The sequence below is a fragment of the Anser cygnoides genome, chromosome 1 (genome assembly GCF_040182565.1).
Source record: "Anser cygnoides isolate HZ-2024a breed goose chromosome 1, Taihu_goose_T2T_genome, whole genome shotgun sequence".
In the NCBI taxonomy this organism is placed as follows: Eukaryota; Metazoa; Chordata; class Aves; order Anseriformes; family Anatidae; genus Anser; species Anser cygnoides.
This window is the reverse complement of record NC_089873.1, coordinates 11431188-11449147: the sequence shown is the minus strand read 5'-3', so window position 1 is coordinate 11449147 and position 17960 is coordinate 11431188. Positions and strand designations below refer to the sequence as shown.

Below are 17960 nucleotides of genomic sequence, written 5' to 3'. Positions count from 1 at the left end.
CTAAGATGTGTTGAATCTGTAAAAGTGTTCTAAGATAAAGTTTGATTTTTTCCACACTAAAATCAAAGATATGGTTCATATACAGGTCAAACTGACTGAGTTGGGGAACAGAAAGAGACTGAAGTAAGTAATTTCTTAGACAATATATCTACTTTCTAGCATGAAAGTCTTCTCAATCTTTGTGAAATTTGGATGACTACTTCATCCAACAATAGGATTACATTCATAATTTTTTGTCCTAAATCTGGGGCCTGATAATTAACCACCTTGAAGACTATGTATTTATTTATGTTCTCTTGTGCTGACTTCAGAGAACCTACAATCAACTGGGCCAAGTGTTGCCTGTGACTTCAGCTTCATCACGATAGTTTTCATAACTGAAGTCACAGTACATACAATCTAACTTTGGATACAGAAACAATACAATCAATTCTCCTTTCACACTCTTTCAACAGTGACAGAGAAGCCAAGTCAGTGACACTGCCACTGGAAAAAGAGTTTGTGTGAAAATAATCAGGCTCAATATCATTTAGCAGTAGTATCTCTACCCGCGAAATTCTAGAAAGAACACTGAGCTTTTTACATTGTGCTTCCTTTAACATCTCTTAGAAAATATTTTGTTACATTTAACTCATAGCTTATTCAAGTAATTCAATTTATTTAAGAGTAAGATTTATTGCATTATGTCTTTATCTGTTGATTTTCAGCAATAGAAATAAAGGCAAAACAAGAAAAAACACTATACAGAGAAGACAAAAATCTAAAAGCTACCCCCAGACTATAATTTGTATATTAGGTATTTGTCTTTAATAACAACCAAAGATTTAGTTATCTAAATGTAACTCCAAGTGTAACAATATCAATTTCACTACTAAAGATAATATATTATTTGTAGTTGACAGTAGTCAAGAATGAGTTAACTTTAGATCTCCATTGTGAGACAATTGGGGGAAAGAAATTACACATGGTTGCTGCTCAGAGCTTTATAAATCAGCATCATTTAAGGTCTATGAAGCTGTGAAAGCCACAAGTCAGTCACTTTTGAGAAAAAGTGACCCATGATTTGCTAAATATTATGCCACTACAAAAATGCTCAAGAGATTTCTGGAATAGTTCTGCATTAAAAATAAATAAATAAATAACAATGTTTCCCTTCCCCCCACCCCCCAGTACTCCTTTACTTCAACTTCATTTTGAAAGTAGTTTTCATTGCATGGACACCACCAAGGATTCAATCAACTATTTGAGCATAAACCATTGCCTACTAGATTGTCGTCAGCACAATGTCCCCCAAATAATAAATGAACTTCTTATTAACTGTGGTAACATTAACATTACAATGAGGGATTGTTTAAAAACAAGTTGTACTGCTGTTGCTCAAGAGCTCAAAGAAAATGGTTCTTAGTTCCTTTCTTTCTCCTTGAGGGTAACCACAGGGGTTGCATTAAATCTTTTAAAATATGTTGACAGTTGAATGTGTGCTGCTGTTGCTCTGGTGACATTTTATGCTATTTAATTGTCATTAATGAAGCTGACTGATACTTTCTTAAAAGTGCTTTACGTGTTCTAGTAATTTTATGACAAAGAGAGAAACAAAACCGTCTGCAAATTAGCCTTGATTCACTTCTCATATGGAATTTTCACTGGAGACAATGGGAGAATCTGCATGAGAAATATCTGCTTGGCCAGACTTTTTAGGTAGGAATGCATGAAATGCTCCTGGTAAATTGTGAAGTTATCACTTGTTTTTGTGTTTCCATATAAATTCAAAATTCAACGAAGATGTGTTTGTATATATATTTTCAAAAATAAGAATTGGAACTGCTTTGACCAATTCCGAACCTGGTGTTAAAAAGACATGGTTCAGCTCATTTTAGGATTGTAGTAAAACCCGAAATGTAAATGAAAGCTGGAAAAATATGAAAGTTTGACACTATCCTGGAGTCTCATAACTCCTCTCTTATTATGATAATACTCCCACTGGCTTTGAACAAGGCTTTGCCCCTATAGAGACTGAAAGATACAGCACCCAGTTATCTGTTCAGGAACATGCAGTAACAAGGAGGAATGCATGCACTCTGAGAAAGAACAGGCACTATGCTTAATAGTTCATAAACAGATAAGGTAAGTCTTATGCTATGAGGCGAAAATAAACTATGGGGCTTTAAATTATGATGGGTGATTTAAGTAGATTAAGGAAGATCTATTAAAGGTCAAGGAACCAGAAGAGGTAAGAGGAAGGGGAATGGTGTAGGGAGATGTGTCAAGTCCTTTTTCCACCCCAGGTTACTCAGCTCCCACATGCTCAATGTTAATCATGGTAGACAATTCCACATCTCCTGCATGACAGACTTCACATCTTTGCAATTTTAGAATCAGAAAAAGCTAGTCACCTTTCTTCAACTGCAGCAGCTCTTCAAGTGCAGATGTTGTGCAAAGTTGACAACCTGAGCCATTACACTTAAGCAAGACAATTAGATTACAATAAATCACTCCAAGCAAATTGAGAACCCCCTCACCTCATTCTCTGTAGGCCTGATGTCATTTATAACCATCTATACCTGTGCAAAGCAAGCAGCTCACCTCCAGGGTGACCTTTTTCTTTTATGAATGGCTATGCAAGGTGGAAAGCAAACAAAAATCAGGCCTAGGAGCTGTGTGTGACACAGGAATTGTCAAGATACTCAGAGTGCAGACAGCAATAAGTTCCACACTCACGTCAGATGCACATTTAACAATCTCAGCTAAGTCATGAACTACATTTTAATTAGACAAGAGGCCAGGCTTTTAATTTCAAAAATAGAAATTAGGGTTGCAGTCCTTCACCCATTGAAGTTAATTGCAAAATCCCTATTATCAAGCTCTTGAGGTATTACACAGGCTTACTTTTTAATTACATTTGATTCTTAATGAAGTAGATGGCAAAGAGAAAAGCAGCTCATGATTCAAACGATTCACATTTTTATCTTTACTGATGAACAACAGAATAGGTCAAGATACTTGCTGGATTTTCCCATGAGAAATGCTGTGATGTGAATAAGCTCAATTGACTTGATCCTGAAGGAGCAGGTTAGCTTTGAAAAGCATCACTCATTTTCTCCTCCTGTACACATTCCACCCCCAAAACTTAGGCAATGTAATTACAGATACTAAGCCAAATCCAATTCAGAACTTGAAAAATATCATTTAAGTATCCTAAGCTTGAATGACTTGTCTTTATTGTCTAATGTCATTTAAAACATAAGGAGTCCTAATTATAGTTTTATTTTCAAATGATGCACTTTAAGAGTGACAATTCTCTAACTGACAACTTCTCAGGACATGAAGACAGCAAATTACTTGATATTTCTACATGGTTTAAAAACAACAAACTACGAGACAGCTTATGCAGAAAGACTATGTTATCATACTTGGCAAGAGAACAATACAAAATTTCACCTTTTTCCTCTTATTTCAGTACCCATGTAAATAAGTGAAGATTTATAGAACAGAAGTTAGTTTTATTGGTAGGACCATTATCTTGCTATACACAACAACCTGCAAACTCTCTTCTCACATAATGAAAACTCTTTCTTACCATCTGGAAATCCGGAGTAAAAAAAGTAAGTTTATTTTAAAATTGTATGAAAGGTTCAGCCCTGTATTTCAAACATTACTTGACATGTTATAAAATGCACATTTAGTTTCTTACTTTTACACCTTTGAAAGACCCATTAAAATCAAGTATATATATACACACACTTTTAGAAAGGCTGAACGTTGAGAAATATTAAGGAAATTAAAATGTCCTTTTTAAGGTAACCAGATATCATCACGCAGCATAGGTAACACTTACTTTCCACTAACTTTTAGTGAAAAAGAGGATCTCAGTTTTACTTATGCAAACCATTACTTTAAAAATAAAGAACATGGTACAGAACAAGCAACTCCTATATCCTGGCAAGATCAAGCTGTAATCGATGACATCTCTGTGTCACAGTGAGCTGCACAGTCCCTTTCAAAGGAAGGGGAAATAAGCTCTTTTTGAAGCCTTAGTTTCTCTGACCTTCTTTAATTCACCCAGATTTTTTTTTCCTCCACTAAATCCCTAAGCTTTTTTTTTTCCCCCCCTCTTTTGGGTGGCACTATGTTTTGGACTCGCAGGATGATCATTGTGACAAACCAAAGAACGAAAGACAACTCTCTTGAGTCCAAGTTAGAACCACTTGCCCTTATTACGATTCTCTCCCATTAACAACGTTGAATACTGTAAAACCTGAGCTCTTCCTACCTCATGCTCATACAGTAGATCAGGGGAAACCTAAGTTACAGTCAAGGCCTCTGGGGACACAATGTGCAAATCTGAACCAGCCTGTTTTGTGTAACTGTGGCATGCCTGCAAGTGTAACACACAACCATGGCCAAATTTGCTTCTATGTTGAGTTGTGTAGAATCAGTACCATCTATGTTATATCAGCATTACTTACACAAGTAAAAGAAATTCCCACCCACTTCTTCATTTGGCAGCTCCCACTTGGAACACCATTTTTGCCATTGCTTTTACTGGAACTATGCCAATTTGTACCTGAACTTGTAAGTTTAGGGCCATAAACTGTACAATATACAATACCTTGCAGTTGTTCGGTCTGCTCTTTGATATTTTCAGAAGATCTAACTTGGCAGGCCTCCTTCTGAATGTCTCTCAGACTCAAGAGTACAAAGTTATAATCATTGCTGTGAATAGCAGTTTGAGTTACTTCCTAGCTATAGTTATTCTTAAAAATGATGCTTTAAAGACTGATCAGAGCATGCAGCCTATCCCCATGGCAGGACATGGCAAAGTCAAGAAAACCTTGCACTCAAACCATCCTAACACAGACACTATTGATACAGGGTGCAGGAAGCCTTCATGCCTCAAAGACAATCCCAGAAAAATGAGGGGGTTGAAAAAAGCAAATGCCCTTGTATTTAGTGACAGACAATTTCTGCTCAAATTTAAGAGAATTTAAGGTAAGCCCAAAGAATGGGCTTCTCACATGTTCTCAAGTGGTGGTTAAAATACTACATGATGACTAAAATCTGCATTTAAGATGGGGATTAATACTAGAAGAATAAGCTACCTTGCTATTAAAGTAATATTGAAGTAATTGGATTAATACAGTATTGCTCATCACTTCAGAAGTGTGCCTTTCTCTTGAAAACAATTATTTTGATTGCTTGTTTACAGTATGTAGGCATCAGTGATTATAAAATGCTAAGTACACCTGACCCATTGTATGAAACACACAAGGACTGCTATTTTGCCAAAGGACTCTGTATCTTCTTATCTACCTTGGTAAAACCTTCAAGCACCCTGATTTTCAAAGTATAAAGTTCTCAGCTGGTTACCAAGTAAAAGCAACTAGACCTACCAATAACTTTCACTACATGACATGTACCTCACATGCTATTATCTTTCCAATGAAAAATCAAGAATAAAAGAAATAAAACCTTTTTGTTGTTATTAAGTCATAATAACTTTCTAAATGAAGAGAAGGGATTATTACTTATGTACCCATAGCTATAGTAGCAATGAACTTCAGGCGATAATCAAATTTAAACAGGTACCTCAGCAACATAAACCAAAAATAACAGTTGTGAACACAAAATAAAAAGATAATTTCTACTCAGTTATTGAATGGAAGGCAGAGATGAAAGTGTTCAGTCATAACATTTGCTTAAGAATGTTTATCTTCTGTCTTACCGTTGAATGATAAAAACACCCTTGCTTGAGGCTGGGAAGATCCTTTTACACTGTTAAAGTAAATAAATATCCCAATCACCAGGTGCAGTGCAAGAAATGCCATCTCTTCAGATTTGCAGCTTAATATCCAAGAAATAAAACCTGAAAGAAAGAGATAACATTACTGTTACACAGTTTGGTGGAGGAAAAACAACAGAACAATCTGTGCTAGAAGGCTCTTCCGTCTGAAGCCATAATACATGATAATGTGAAGGAGACACAGCACTTCTGTTTTTTTTTCTTTATAGATCTGAAAATGGTTTTCTCTAGCTGTGTTCCATGCTGGAACAAAGAGAGCTCTCTGCCTGTTAGTATGAACCTACAAAACCTTAGTTTTGGCTACAGAAGACTATGACATGAGATTCAGTTTATTTGAATAAGGACAATTCCACCTGCTGGAAAAATAATTATACCAAATGTCAAAGCAGAGCAAAGCAAGGACAGGAGATAAAGTTTCACGAATAAAAAAGCTGGCTGATATTTTTAGACCTCTCTCCTTAGTTTACATCATACTTGATCTCCCCCTCTTTTTTTTTTTTTTTAAAAAAAAAAACATTTGATATCAGCGGTGCTTGGAAATGAGCTATGAGGTTTTGTAAGTTGAGTGCTCTAACAGCCATCTACATCCTCTTTTAAGATGAAATCCTAAATATGCACGTCACTAATTTCAAAAGCATTTCAACATGCTTGAAACTATTAATTGGCATCTGCTTTTTGGGCTAGCTACTTTCAGTCTGCTTACCTGCTCTCTTAGACTTCTACAGAGCACTGCAGTTACCCTGCATGGGACAGTGTGTAAACTGTTGAGAAGACTGAGCTCTTGAGAGAACCAGAAGATACATCAAAATAAATCTGCATCATTTCTTAGCTCAGGAAGACTTGCAGTGGACTTGAACTCACTGAAGTCAGGGTCACTTTTCTATCAATGCCAATGGACTTTGGACCAGACCCATAAAATCCAGCAGACATTAGAAACTGAATACTGCATATCTTTGATGTTCCTGAACTGCATCTCTCCAAAAACTGTGAAGTCTAGATTTCATTTTACCTATAACAGCAGCTTTGGTCTTAATAGTGTCAGTGGTATTCCTCAGTTCAGCTGCTAAAGTGAAAATAAAACAGTCTAACTTCAGCCACATATGTATATATTTTCCATTTTGACATCAACAGCCTTTGTACTAGACACCACTTATTGGTTGAACAGGTGGAATACTGGATTCTGTGGTAAATGACATCACTTTGAAGGACACAGTTCCTAAGGCCAGAAGATAGCATTAAAAATAGCATTTATGTATTACACAAAAATGTGTATTTTTTCATGAAGAGTTCTCTTGCCTGTGCAATCAGTTTACACTTCTTCACCTCAGATCTGCTCTAGCACTTCAGTCCCTCCAGTGGAGGACAGTATTTCTACATCCTTGTTCATTTGGTCCCTCTGAGATTCACACCTGCCCTAAAAGAACTGGCTGCAACTACTCCATCATGGCAGGAACCAGCTGTTAGACAGGGATGACTTTAGGTCAGCACCAATTTGGGCTGTATCCACTTCAGTGACTAAGAGATAAAAGCTCCCTATCTCATTACTAGCTCTGTCACTTCCCTATCCACTCACTGTAAATTGTTTTTAAAGGCTTCTCTCTGCATTAGACTTTCATACTAAGTCGGGGGTGGGATGGAAAGCATGCAAGAGAGCACACGGCTCTGAAGCCCAAACTGTAAACTACCCTGCCCAGTGTGCTCTGGAGTACTGAGAAGTGCATGCGGATCAAGTAATGCTACCACCCTGCTAATTGACAAAAACACTGGTGTCAGAGATTTTCCAGATACAGATCTGGTCTACAGAAGAAACATATCCATTCTGTCCCAGTTCCAAATTATTTTTAAGAGTCTGTTAACTAATAAAATGATAGTTGAAGAGTTTTTGCCAAGAATAATTTTTAAACAAGCTGCATGAACTTCAATATTAATACTGCTTTGTGGGCTTTAAATTCAAAACCTTGAGACTAGCCCATGGGATATCCTTTAACTTAGCCCTCTTCTAAGACAGAAGTGCCATTAAATCCTGATAAGATTGCTTTGTCAGGCCAAAACAAATAGCCAATCATACTGAACATGTGATTTAACAGATGCAATGGGATTAGTACTTTACAGTAGTAGCACTATGCTTTCTTTGCAATAGAGATGAAAAGTCAGACGAACAAGCATGGGGCTTTCTCTCTCCACTTAAATGACAGTGTAAGAAATAATAATTAAAACAACAGAAAAGAACAAAATAAGAAAAGAAAAATAAAGAAAACCAACCCTTTCAGCACTCTTTCCCTCCCACTCTCATGCCTCCTGCCAATTCTAGTGCAATCAGCTACAGGAGTGAAACATTGCTACATTTCATTGCTCAAATTGCATATCTTCACCATTAACAGAGAAGTGAGAGGCAAATGTAAGATTCAAATTGTAAACTGCATGGTTCCTACCCAGCTGTTAGACACATAAATAATACATGCATACGGTGCCACAAAGGTATCACAGGGTGTCTGACATGTGAGTTACCTAATGGAAATAAGTTTAATTTCAGAGATTTACATACCTGGTAACTGAACACAAACTCATTGGAGGTTTGAATCTCTGTTTGGGCTTATATCCCAGTTCCGAATTTATCTCAGTAAGTCATGATACTATATTCAGCATGTCCTGTGCACATGATCTGTGCTGACAACCCACAGACCTAAAATCTTTTCTAGTCCTCTTAAAGAATCCTTTAGGACAGGCAAAAAGCAATGTCTAATTCCATTTCTGCTCTTAGACCCTATCCTAGCTGTAAACAAGGTGGCAAACCACTACTGAATTAAAGCGCTGAAGTTTTCTTGCCACGGAGGTCACTTCCAGCATAATGCATTGCTTTGGAAAGTATCATACAGCTTTGCTGTGAAGCGCTGTGCAGGTGTCATCTGCTCCAGGCTCAGTCCTACCCTTAAATCCTGTAAAGAAAATTGTTCAGCAGAAGAAAATAAAGAAAGAAGTGAAAGAAAAGAAAACCCCCAAACCCAGACTATGATAATCTGGAAAATATTGCTTTAACTATCTGTGAACAGAAGGAAAATTCAATCATCAAACACATTTCACATCTATCACAGCAGAGAAAGATAACTTTCAATTATGCTTACCCAGCTATTGGAGGAACCAGTAATACAGCTTTCTATCTGCTTTCTATCAGTTTATGGACTCTTCTGCTGTTAACCAGAACGTTTTAATTCCGAACCTGGCTCATTGTGTGGGGGAAAAATAAAGTAATAATAAAAAGAATAAAAATAAAGGAAAACTCTCTCTTCGTGGTGGTTGCAAAGGTACTCCCGGTTCCTTTATAAAACAATCCTTCCAGCTGGACTCCTAAGGCACCGGGAGCGCTTCTCCCCAGCCCTCAATTAAGCACCTAGGAGTGAATGGAAAGTGACCGGGCGCTGAGGGTGAAGCCTTTGGTTTCCAGTTACCGGCGCTGCCCTGCCCTCGCCGCCGCCGCGCTAGCGAGGCGAGGCACGGCGGCCTCCGGTGCATCATTAGCTGAGCAAATAGGGGCTGGAGCTCATAAATAACGCCGAGGCCACACCCCGCCGGGCTCCGCGGCCGCCGGCCCGGCCCGCCCCAGGCACCGCGGGGCCGCCGGCTCTGCTCAGCTGTGCGGAGCGCCCGCGGGCGCGCAGGCTGCTTGCGCGGCGCTTCGTTCCCCCAGGAGGGGGAGGTTCACAATGTAATAAGAGGGTCTGGGGGGAAGGGGATCTAAAGGGGGGACAGCGGTAGGTTGCTCTCCAAGCCTCACCCGCGCTCCTTGCGCGGGCCCGGAGGGAGAGTCGCGGCCAAAGTTGCCGGCCCGGGGCTCCCGTAGCGCCCCGACGGCAGCGCCGCGGATGCCGCTGCGCGATCCAGGCCGGGGACGGGGGCCAGGAGCCGGGGGGGGTGGAGCGGCGAGGACCCAGGGGGGAGCGGGGCACCGGCGGGGAGAGGCCCCGAGGGGAGCCGGACCCCGAGCTGGGAGCCGACCGGGGCGGGGAGGTGCCGGGGGAGCTTTCGGGGGAGGCCGGTAGATGTCACTATGATGAGAGGGAAAGAGGCAGGGTTGTGGTGAAGGAGGAAAGCAGGTCATATCCAGCCCCGGACACAGGGATTTCTTTCTTTTCCTTTTTTTTTTTTTCTTTCCTTTTTTTTTTTTTTCCTGAATTATTTCCCTTATTTGAAACTTAAAAGAAAGCTAGCGAAGAAAGCAGCATTATATCAATAGTTAGATTTGTAGCTTAGTCTCTTGACTGCTCCAGGAGTTTTTTCCACACGCTTTCGGACTCTCTTTTGTGGGTCAGGAGACCTGGAGCAGCATTTGTTCAAGCTCAGCTTTGACCAAGTTACTGAGCTATTAGTTGCTCAAAAGTTTTTCATTGTTTCTTTGTTCTTCATGAGATTAGTGCTCTCATGGCAGTCAGACAACTTTGAAAATTTTACCCAAAACATCTTGAAAATGTGAAGTGCATCACCGCCCTATTAAAGCCACTAGGATGTTCCAAACAATGGTATTTGGGTTCTGGGCCATTTCGTAGACAAGGCCTGTGGAAAGGTTTTCCTAAGTTGTTTTCTGAGTACGTTCTGTTCTGGTTTGACCTGCTGGATGAGCACTTCTTCTGAATCAAGATTTCCACTGTTGCAGGGGAAGATGGTCTGTGAGCCAGCCGACGGTTGCACAGCTGGGTACTGTTGCAGCACTCCTTCGACGGAGCACATCTCTCAGTACTTTTGCAGCCGTGTCCCACAGGCAGAAGTACATTAACATGTAAACAAGTACCCACAATGAATCAGTGCACACGCTCAAGTTACAGTTTTGTTTCCAGGTATTACATGCTCTGTCCATACTAACCAAAACAATCAATAACACTAATGCATTATAGCAAGAGAGCAGGGAGTAGCCTGAAAACACTGCCCTTACTGAATAGATTTTGTCCATGCATGTGGATGTCTTTATGGCTGGTCTACAGGCCAGTTTGCAAAAGTTCACATGCATGAATTAGGGTCACGTATTTCAAAGACAGTTTCTTACCCAGGCCTCAGTGTCAGCATAGCAAAGTAAATGTTTTCTTCAAGCAAGAAATTACTGTATTATAAAACACCTATAATCCCAGAGAACACAAAAGTAAGGGGTAAAGTCCTTCTCTGAAGTGAAGCATCAGGTCTTCAGCTGATGCCAGAAAAGAAAGAAGTCCAGAATTTTGAAAAGCTTTACTCACTTCAGAGCATAGTTTAAGGACAGACAAATTGCTGCCACCAGATGAACTGAACACTCCAGATCATGAGTCCTTAAAAGTACTGATGCTGTTCCAGTTCTGCTCAACACAAATAAACTACGCAGAAATGCACGAACATTTACTGTCATAGCAGTAAAACTAAGCCATCAGAGAGCTTGTTCATTCAATGGCCAGGCAGTGTGACTGTGAACATGATGCTGCTCATCCTTGAAATGTGGTTATGTCCAAATGCCACTGAGTCTGACAGCAGCACTCTGACAAGAGGAGAAGTCACTTGTCTGCTTTGGAAAATCCCCACAACTAAGTGCAATTAGAGATCACCACACCAAGCAACAGAAGTGAATCAGCTAACTCAATATTCTCTCTCTTACTGTGGTCTGTGCAGGCTGATTCAGAGGAGAACACAGAAAACCACAAAGCAAGTATGAAATAACCTCTCATTTAGGAGATTTCTGGGAGAAGTGTAATAGGTGGCAATGCCAGTCAAAGAGAAAGAACAATAGTATCACAAAACAACTAACAGTGAAAATGATGTTGATTCTAACTGACCTTCTCAAATATTTTTTGCCTTGGAAAAAAAAAAATATGGTTCTGCTTTTTCAAGTTCAGAAGAAAATCTAGTTAAGATCACAAACACATGCTCCTAATAATGCACCATTAGGAAAAGACAACAAAAGAAATATACTCAAGCATGAATCAACTTCAGTATGAATTCTAGTCACTTGTGTTTGTCTGTGATTTGGTATATATTTGGTATATATGGACACTAGGGAGCCATCTGGCTATCTGCATTTCTTTTTCATATGTGCTAGCTACATCAGAGATAAAAAGGTAAAATGAAATACTGAAGAAAATTATGGGGATTTCCAACACTCCCTCAAGGACTTGGGGTTTATAAAATAGTAAATGAACTACAAAGAGACAAACACAAAACTTTAATCTGTGAGATACCATCATACTTGTATATCTGTTAAGCAAATCAAGAGTATGCTAATTTTAAAAACAAAAAGCAAATTGAGACATGAATAAGCATGCCATATTGATTTATTTGTTTTTAACATGTGCATATGTGCAGGTCAGAGCAAGATAATTAACTTTAAAAAGCAGTTTGAACTTCACAGCTGGGCTGAGTGAAATGGTTAAAGTTTTACTTTAGATGTTTTGTAATAGCATGTATTAGCTTCAAGCAAAACTCATGGAATGGAAATTACTTTTCCAAACTAGGAGGTGGGGTTTCAGTATTTACTGGCATGAATCAGCCCTATGAGTGAAATGAAAAATATGCAAGACACTTGCTTTCCAGGCTGTGTATTTTATAGGCTAACACAGGGATGAGGACAAATAAGTTTGACTCAGCTTTGCTGCTGATTTTTAATTATTTGTGTATTACACAAAGCATACGAGGTGCTGTACGATTTGCTTCTAGCAACTTGGTGTGTGTGTGATTTATAACTATGTACAGTTATGCCAGGTGGCATCACATGCGACGGGAGAGTCAGGCCCTTGCTCTCAGCTTCAGAGTCAGAGCAGTTCTGACCCCACAATGTGATTTGAGCAGGCAAAACCCTCATGGCCAAAACAAACAGATGTTGATTTTGTCGTATCTGTGCATGGTGTTTGCTTCTTACCCAAACAAATCATCCTAATGGACCCAGACCTAAACACTAACTGAAGCCAGGAAGGAAAAAGACAAGGGTGGATCTGAGCTTCTACTTAACATTTTGGTTTGGGGTTTGGCTTTTGGGTTTTGTTTTCTTTTGTGTTTTTCTTCCCCACTTAGATTTTAAGCTCCTGAAAAAGTGAAAAGATTATTGGAGACAGTGGTGAAATAGAATCAGGCAAATTCCTCTGGATTGGCAACAACTGGTCATTAAAAAGATCAACAGTTTCTGCTTTGAATACAAGCTCAAACTTACTATTCAAGCAAGGTCAGATGCTAGCTATTATAAAGAAAAACGTAGTAAAGATGTTAAAGTGACCATCAAATGTAATCCAGTCCTTGCTTAAATATCAAAGGAATTGCATATACAGTGATGCACAGATTCTAAATGATAATACAGAATGGTATTAACTTCTCTTTCCTCTCTCCTCATGTATGAGTGTCAAATCCCCTTACAGAAATTACAAGGTTATTAGGTAATCCAATCAGTCCCCCTTTGTTTCTTCCACAGTTACGAGAACTGGAGAAACTGTGAAACATATCGGGAGCTTGTTGTGGGAAAGCAATTGGTTTTGTTGTTGCTGCTGTTGTTTTGAGCTAATATGAATAACAATTTATATTCTTATTCACAATAAATAGTCCAAAGATTGCAAGAGACAGGCAAGACAGCTGGCGATATCTCTGTATGATCAGAGATGGCGGAGGGTCCTTGGGCATAGTGTGTCCTAACTGGTCAATGGGCTTATTCACATGGGTCAAACAAGGACTTCTCATGAAGAGTGAGGCTTCATCATAAAGGTCAAAGCCTTAGAAAACCACTGGAATGTAACTAATAATAAGCCATTAAACTGAATTCACCAAACAGTTTTCTTTTTACTACTTTATGTTCATGAAAGTCAATTTGCAGGAGATAAGTTGTCTTTTCATAGCTTAGGAAAAATGTGGTACTTATGAACAGGATCAGCGAAGCCACATTAATGAAGTACTATTATGTGTATGGGGAAGGAGGAAAACATGCTCTTAGTTTGATAAAACTCCAGTTGTCTCCAGTCAAATAGACCCAGCACTGAATGGCTTCCCTGGAAGTCAGTGTGCCAGTACTTCACAGTAAGCTCTGTCATTAAACAGATTGTGATTTCTGTAAGGTCATCATCAAATAAGTACTTCAGTGTCTGTACATAAGATGTAAGCTGATTCTGGTATGCTACTAGGCCCTCATGCCATTCCATCCCCACCCCCACCCCCCCTTCAGTGAGGCAACCACATTACTGCTGTTCCGAGGAGAAGCACAGTATTTTGGTCAGTTTTTCCACCTTTTAGCCAGTATGACTAAATGAGGTCAGTGATATAACCAGAGCCACTGTGCTTAGACAAAGCTGGGTTTGAGCTTTTAATAAATAAAACAAGTCATCATTATTTTGCAAGTGGATTAATAAGAATATGTATTAGGAAGTCTTGAATGGAAAGGGATAGGTCCTTGACGCATCAAGAATGGCTTCAGGCCAAAGAAGCTATAAATACAAAAAGTGCAAGTGCATAGAGGATGCAATAATGTGTTATCTGTGTTCTGGAAGTATTTAATTAAAATCCTGTGGTGCAAGGAGCTGTACAAATAGATAGGGAAGTAAAAGAGGAGCTGTTATGGCGAACTTTTTAATCCAAACAGGCGAATAGGAAAGATGGGGAGAAGAGAAGATTACTTCAGGATAGATGGGGACAGTGACACAACCCTGGGCATCATAGTAGCTTCCAGCATGAGATGCCACTTTCCAGCTTGGTGCTTGATCTGTTGCTACATACTAAAGGGATCACATCACTTCCACTCACTTTGTTGGAAGGATGTTTTGGAAAGGTAACTTTTTGCCTATTATTCAGCTATCTCACTGTTTATAATGCATTATGTGAATCACTAGTTGGCCAAAAACTAGTGTGTGTGATTTTCTATTCATCTTAGGTTAGAAACACAAAGCCCAGTTATATAAACGGTATCTTAGAAGCCTGGTTATATAAAACTACCCACTGCCAGTCTGGTCCCAGATAATAAGATAATATAACAGTGCAGTCTTATTTCTCACTATCCTTCATCTTCATATGAAAAGTAATGACTGCATACCTTGCAGTCTTCACTTTATTTTATTCTCTGTAAGTACAGCCTAAGCCGTATGGATGGTATTTGTTAGCTAATTACTCGCTGAATCTTGTCTGGATACTGCAAGCTATTACTTTTGAAGAGGAGCCTGCAGGGTACTCTGCATATGCCTTGTCCTGCCCCAAACATGTCCTGTTGACCATTGTCCCTGTTATCTTCCCTAATGAAATTTTTCTCATGCAAAAAATAAAAAATAAATTATAATAATAAAAGTTAAAGACCATGTCTTCAGATGAAAGAAAAGCAAAGCTATTGAAAAAAGTCATAATTGAAACTATGCATGCCAAACTGGATTGATTGGAGCTACCTGAGTATTACCTACTGTTCCGTGGAGATGTCATGGATATGTGTGTATGGATCAGAGGACACAGAGGAACAGAACAGGCCCCAGAGATGTTCCTTCTCATGCTCATCAAGGCTGATCATTTTGCATTACATCCTAGCTATTAATAGAGTCAGGAGTTTACTCTTAAGTGGCCCACTATGACAGTTATTACCTTTCCTTTAAAAAAAAAAACAAAACAAAACAAAACAACAACAACAACCAGAAGTAAACAGTGGTAATTTTCATGCAAATCCAAAGTTCCCCGTAATGAAAAATGTGGAAAAGATTGAGATGCCATAGGATTTGAGTTCTGCTTCTTTACCGTAGTATTATCTCAGTGTTAAGGAAGACATTCATACTTCCAGCAAAGTGTTCTCCATTCTTGAAGAGGCTGTCGTATTGTCTGCTATGAATGAAGGTTTGTCTCGGGAATCAGCATGAAGCTGTCGGTGTTGTATTGATATTTTAGCTGTAATACTGATTAATTTGTTGCTTTGTTATAGAGATACTACTGCATTCTCCTAAAGTACTAAAGAAGATGAAATGGAAGCTCTGGTCTTTGCTGTGTTTTGTGCTGTATTCTTGATAGTATGAACTCTCTTCTTCCTTTGTCATGAGTATTCATACCATACCTCCAGATGCTAGTGATTCATGGGAACAGGAGTCTATTTTCCTTTTTTTTCACTGTCAATGCAGTTTTGAAAGGCTCTACAAAAATGCCTTTTTTTTTTTTTTCAGTATAATGAGCTATCATGTTTCAGTCATCAAATCCTTTCTTGAAGGCCAACCCATTGTATTCATTAGAATATGTGGCATAAGAAGTGTGAGCAAACTCTTGGCTTGGATAGTGAAATTCTAGGAGGGCAATGCATGTTCAGTGGAATTTAAGAGAGTCTGTTGACATTTTTGTACGTTTTTAGACCCCAGAACAATCAGGATATGGGCTAATTTAAAACAACATTAAGTCATCAAGTTAAAATCAAATTTTATTAGCTAAAAAAAAAAAAAAGACTGAGAAGAATCATAGAAAGTCAGAGAATCTGACCTACCTGTTTACTGGTCTTTATGGATTAAAATATGCTTTCTGCTCATTATTTTATTAACCGCCCACTCAAAGTTAGCACAGGCTTTATAGAATCTCCTAATGTAGAATAAAAACAGCATCAGATAATTTAATGTGAATTAGATCTCAGGATTTTCTATTATACTAAGGTTTCTGTTGCTTTAATTTAGTTCTTGGCTCCTCATTGAAAAAATCACAATTTAAAGTGAGTCTGCATTTATTTTTTTTCTCTCACAACATAAACATTCCATTAAATATTTATCTTTTTTTTTTTCCTTTTAATTTGGCTCCCTCCAGAACAGCTGTTAATTGAATCTTTTTTTGAATCTATTAGCAGTAGTTTGTTTTAAGCCAAGAAGACAAAAAACAACAACAAAAAAATCTATAGCTTGGGTGGCAGCCAGAACACAATATCTTCTCCACAATTATACCTTTATGACTTGAAATCAATTTCTTCATTGTCAATTATTCAAAGTCAATTAGACAGTAAAAGAAAAAAAAAAAGGCAAAAGAAAAACAGAGAATAGATACAAAATGTTTCTGAAGAGCTTTTCTATTTGCTATTGCTGACATTTAAAACACTTAACTTGTATTACTTCACAGAAATTTATGTTAATGTACTTCCAAAGAATTGGGAAATTGGAGATAAACATTTTCAGTAATGTTTCACCACAATGTTGCCTGTTTATTCTTTACAGTTTACTTATATTACAAACATTTCCAGAAATCATTTAAATCCTTTCTTGTCAATATCAATAAATATATACATAATATATATGCATTCTTTTTGCTTTATATACACCCATTTTAATGTAGCAACTGGCTAAAAACATTCATCCAAATATACTAAAAATGTTTCTTATACTAATTATTCAAAAAATGCTTCTAAGGGTGGAAATTTTTTTCAAATGCCAGTGAAATTAAGTGAAAGAATTATAAGGAAAAACAGAAAGTAAGTTGGTTTTGATCATAATATCATGCACAGCATATTTTCCTTATTTTTTCATTCCATGATTTTTTTTTTTTAATATATATATATGTAACATAAATTCATAATGCAAATGACCTTAGATAAGATAAATTTGAGGGAATCTCTAAATTTTGCCATAAGAGGGCATTATTTATGCACTTAGAACAGAAAATGTATTTCAACATAAACGCATATGTTTTAAGAAATGGTAATTCTTTACACTCATGTAGCAAAGGAAGAAAAAACTATGAATACCTCTGTAATTAGGAATACATTAAATGAGTTACTGGGACTGGCATTGTTCTCTATCTTGTGTTTTCTTTCTGAATAGTCTGAAAATACAAGACCAAAGAAGAGGCAAAGTACTATTTTTGCAGTTTAGAAATTACCACAGAAGACACAGCCAAAAGCTGGTGGTTTGACCCATGGACGCAATTGAGAAAGTATGCCTAGGCAGAGTTGATGTTAAGCACTTGTTTATGTTCTCCATGTGAATGGAAGTTAAAGATGCATTCAAATGCTTTCCTTGAAACAAGCAGCAAGAGAGCAAAACCAAGACTTTTATAACTTTATTATGAAAAAAAAAGAGGACTAATTAAAAGGGAGAGGATGTGTGGGACAGAGGGTATTAATTCTTGAACTTCTGATATGAATTAAAAAACAAAAAAAAAAGGCGCTTAAACCTAAGCTTCTAATATTTTGGATGAGTGATATAGGTTGTGAGAATGGGAGGAATACAGAGATACGCTGTAT

At 38.1% G+C, this 17960-nt stretch overlaps 1 protein-coding gene across 1 annotated transcript in view; it reads right to left on the bottom strand.

Annotated features, from left to right (window-relative positions):
- SEMA3C (semaphorin 3C) overlaps window positions 1–9329 on the bottom strand; it is a 122871-nt gene extending 113542 nt beyond the window's left edge. The window contains exons 1-2 of the mRNA XM_013180455.3: window positions 8923–9329; window positions 5723–5863 (exon numbers count right to left, since the gene is read on the bottom strand). Of these exons, the coding sequence (XP_013035909.1) occupies window positions 5723–5825 (103 nt within the window). The 5' untranslated portion in view covers window positions 5826–5863; window positions 8923–9329. The remainder of the gene's footprint in view (window positions 1–5722; window positions 5864–8922) is intronic.
- Window positions 9330–17960: the final 8631 nt, after the last annotated feature.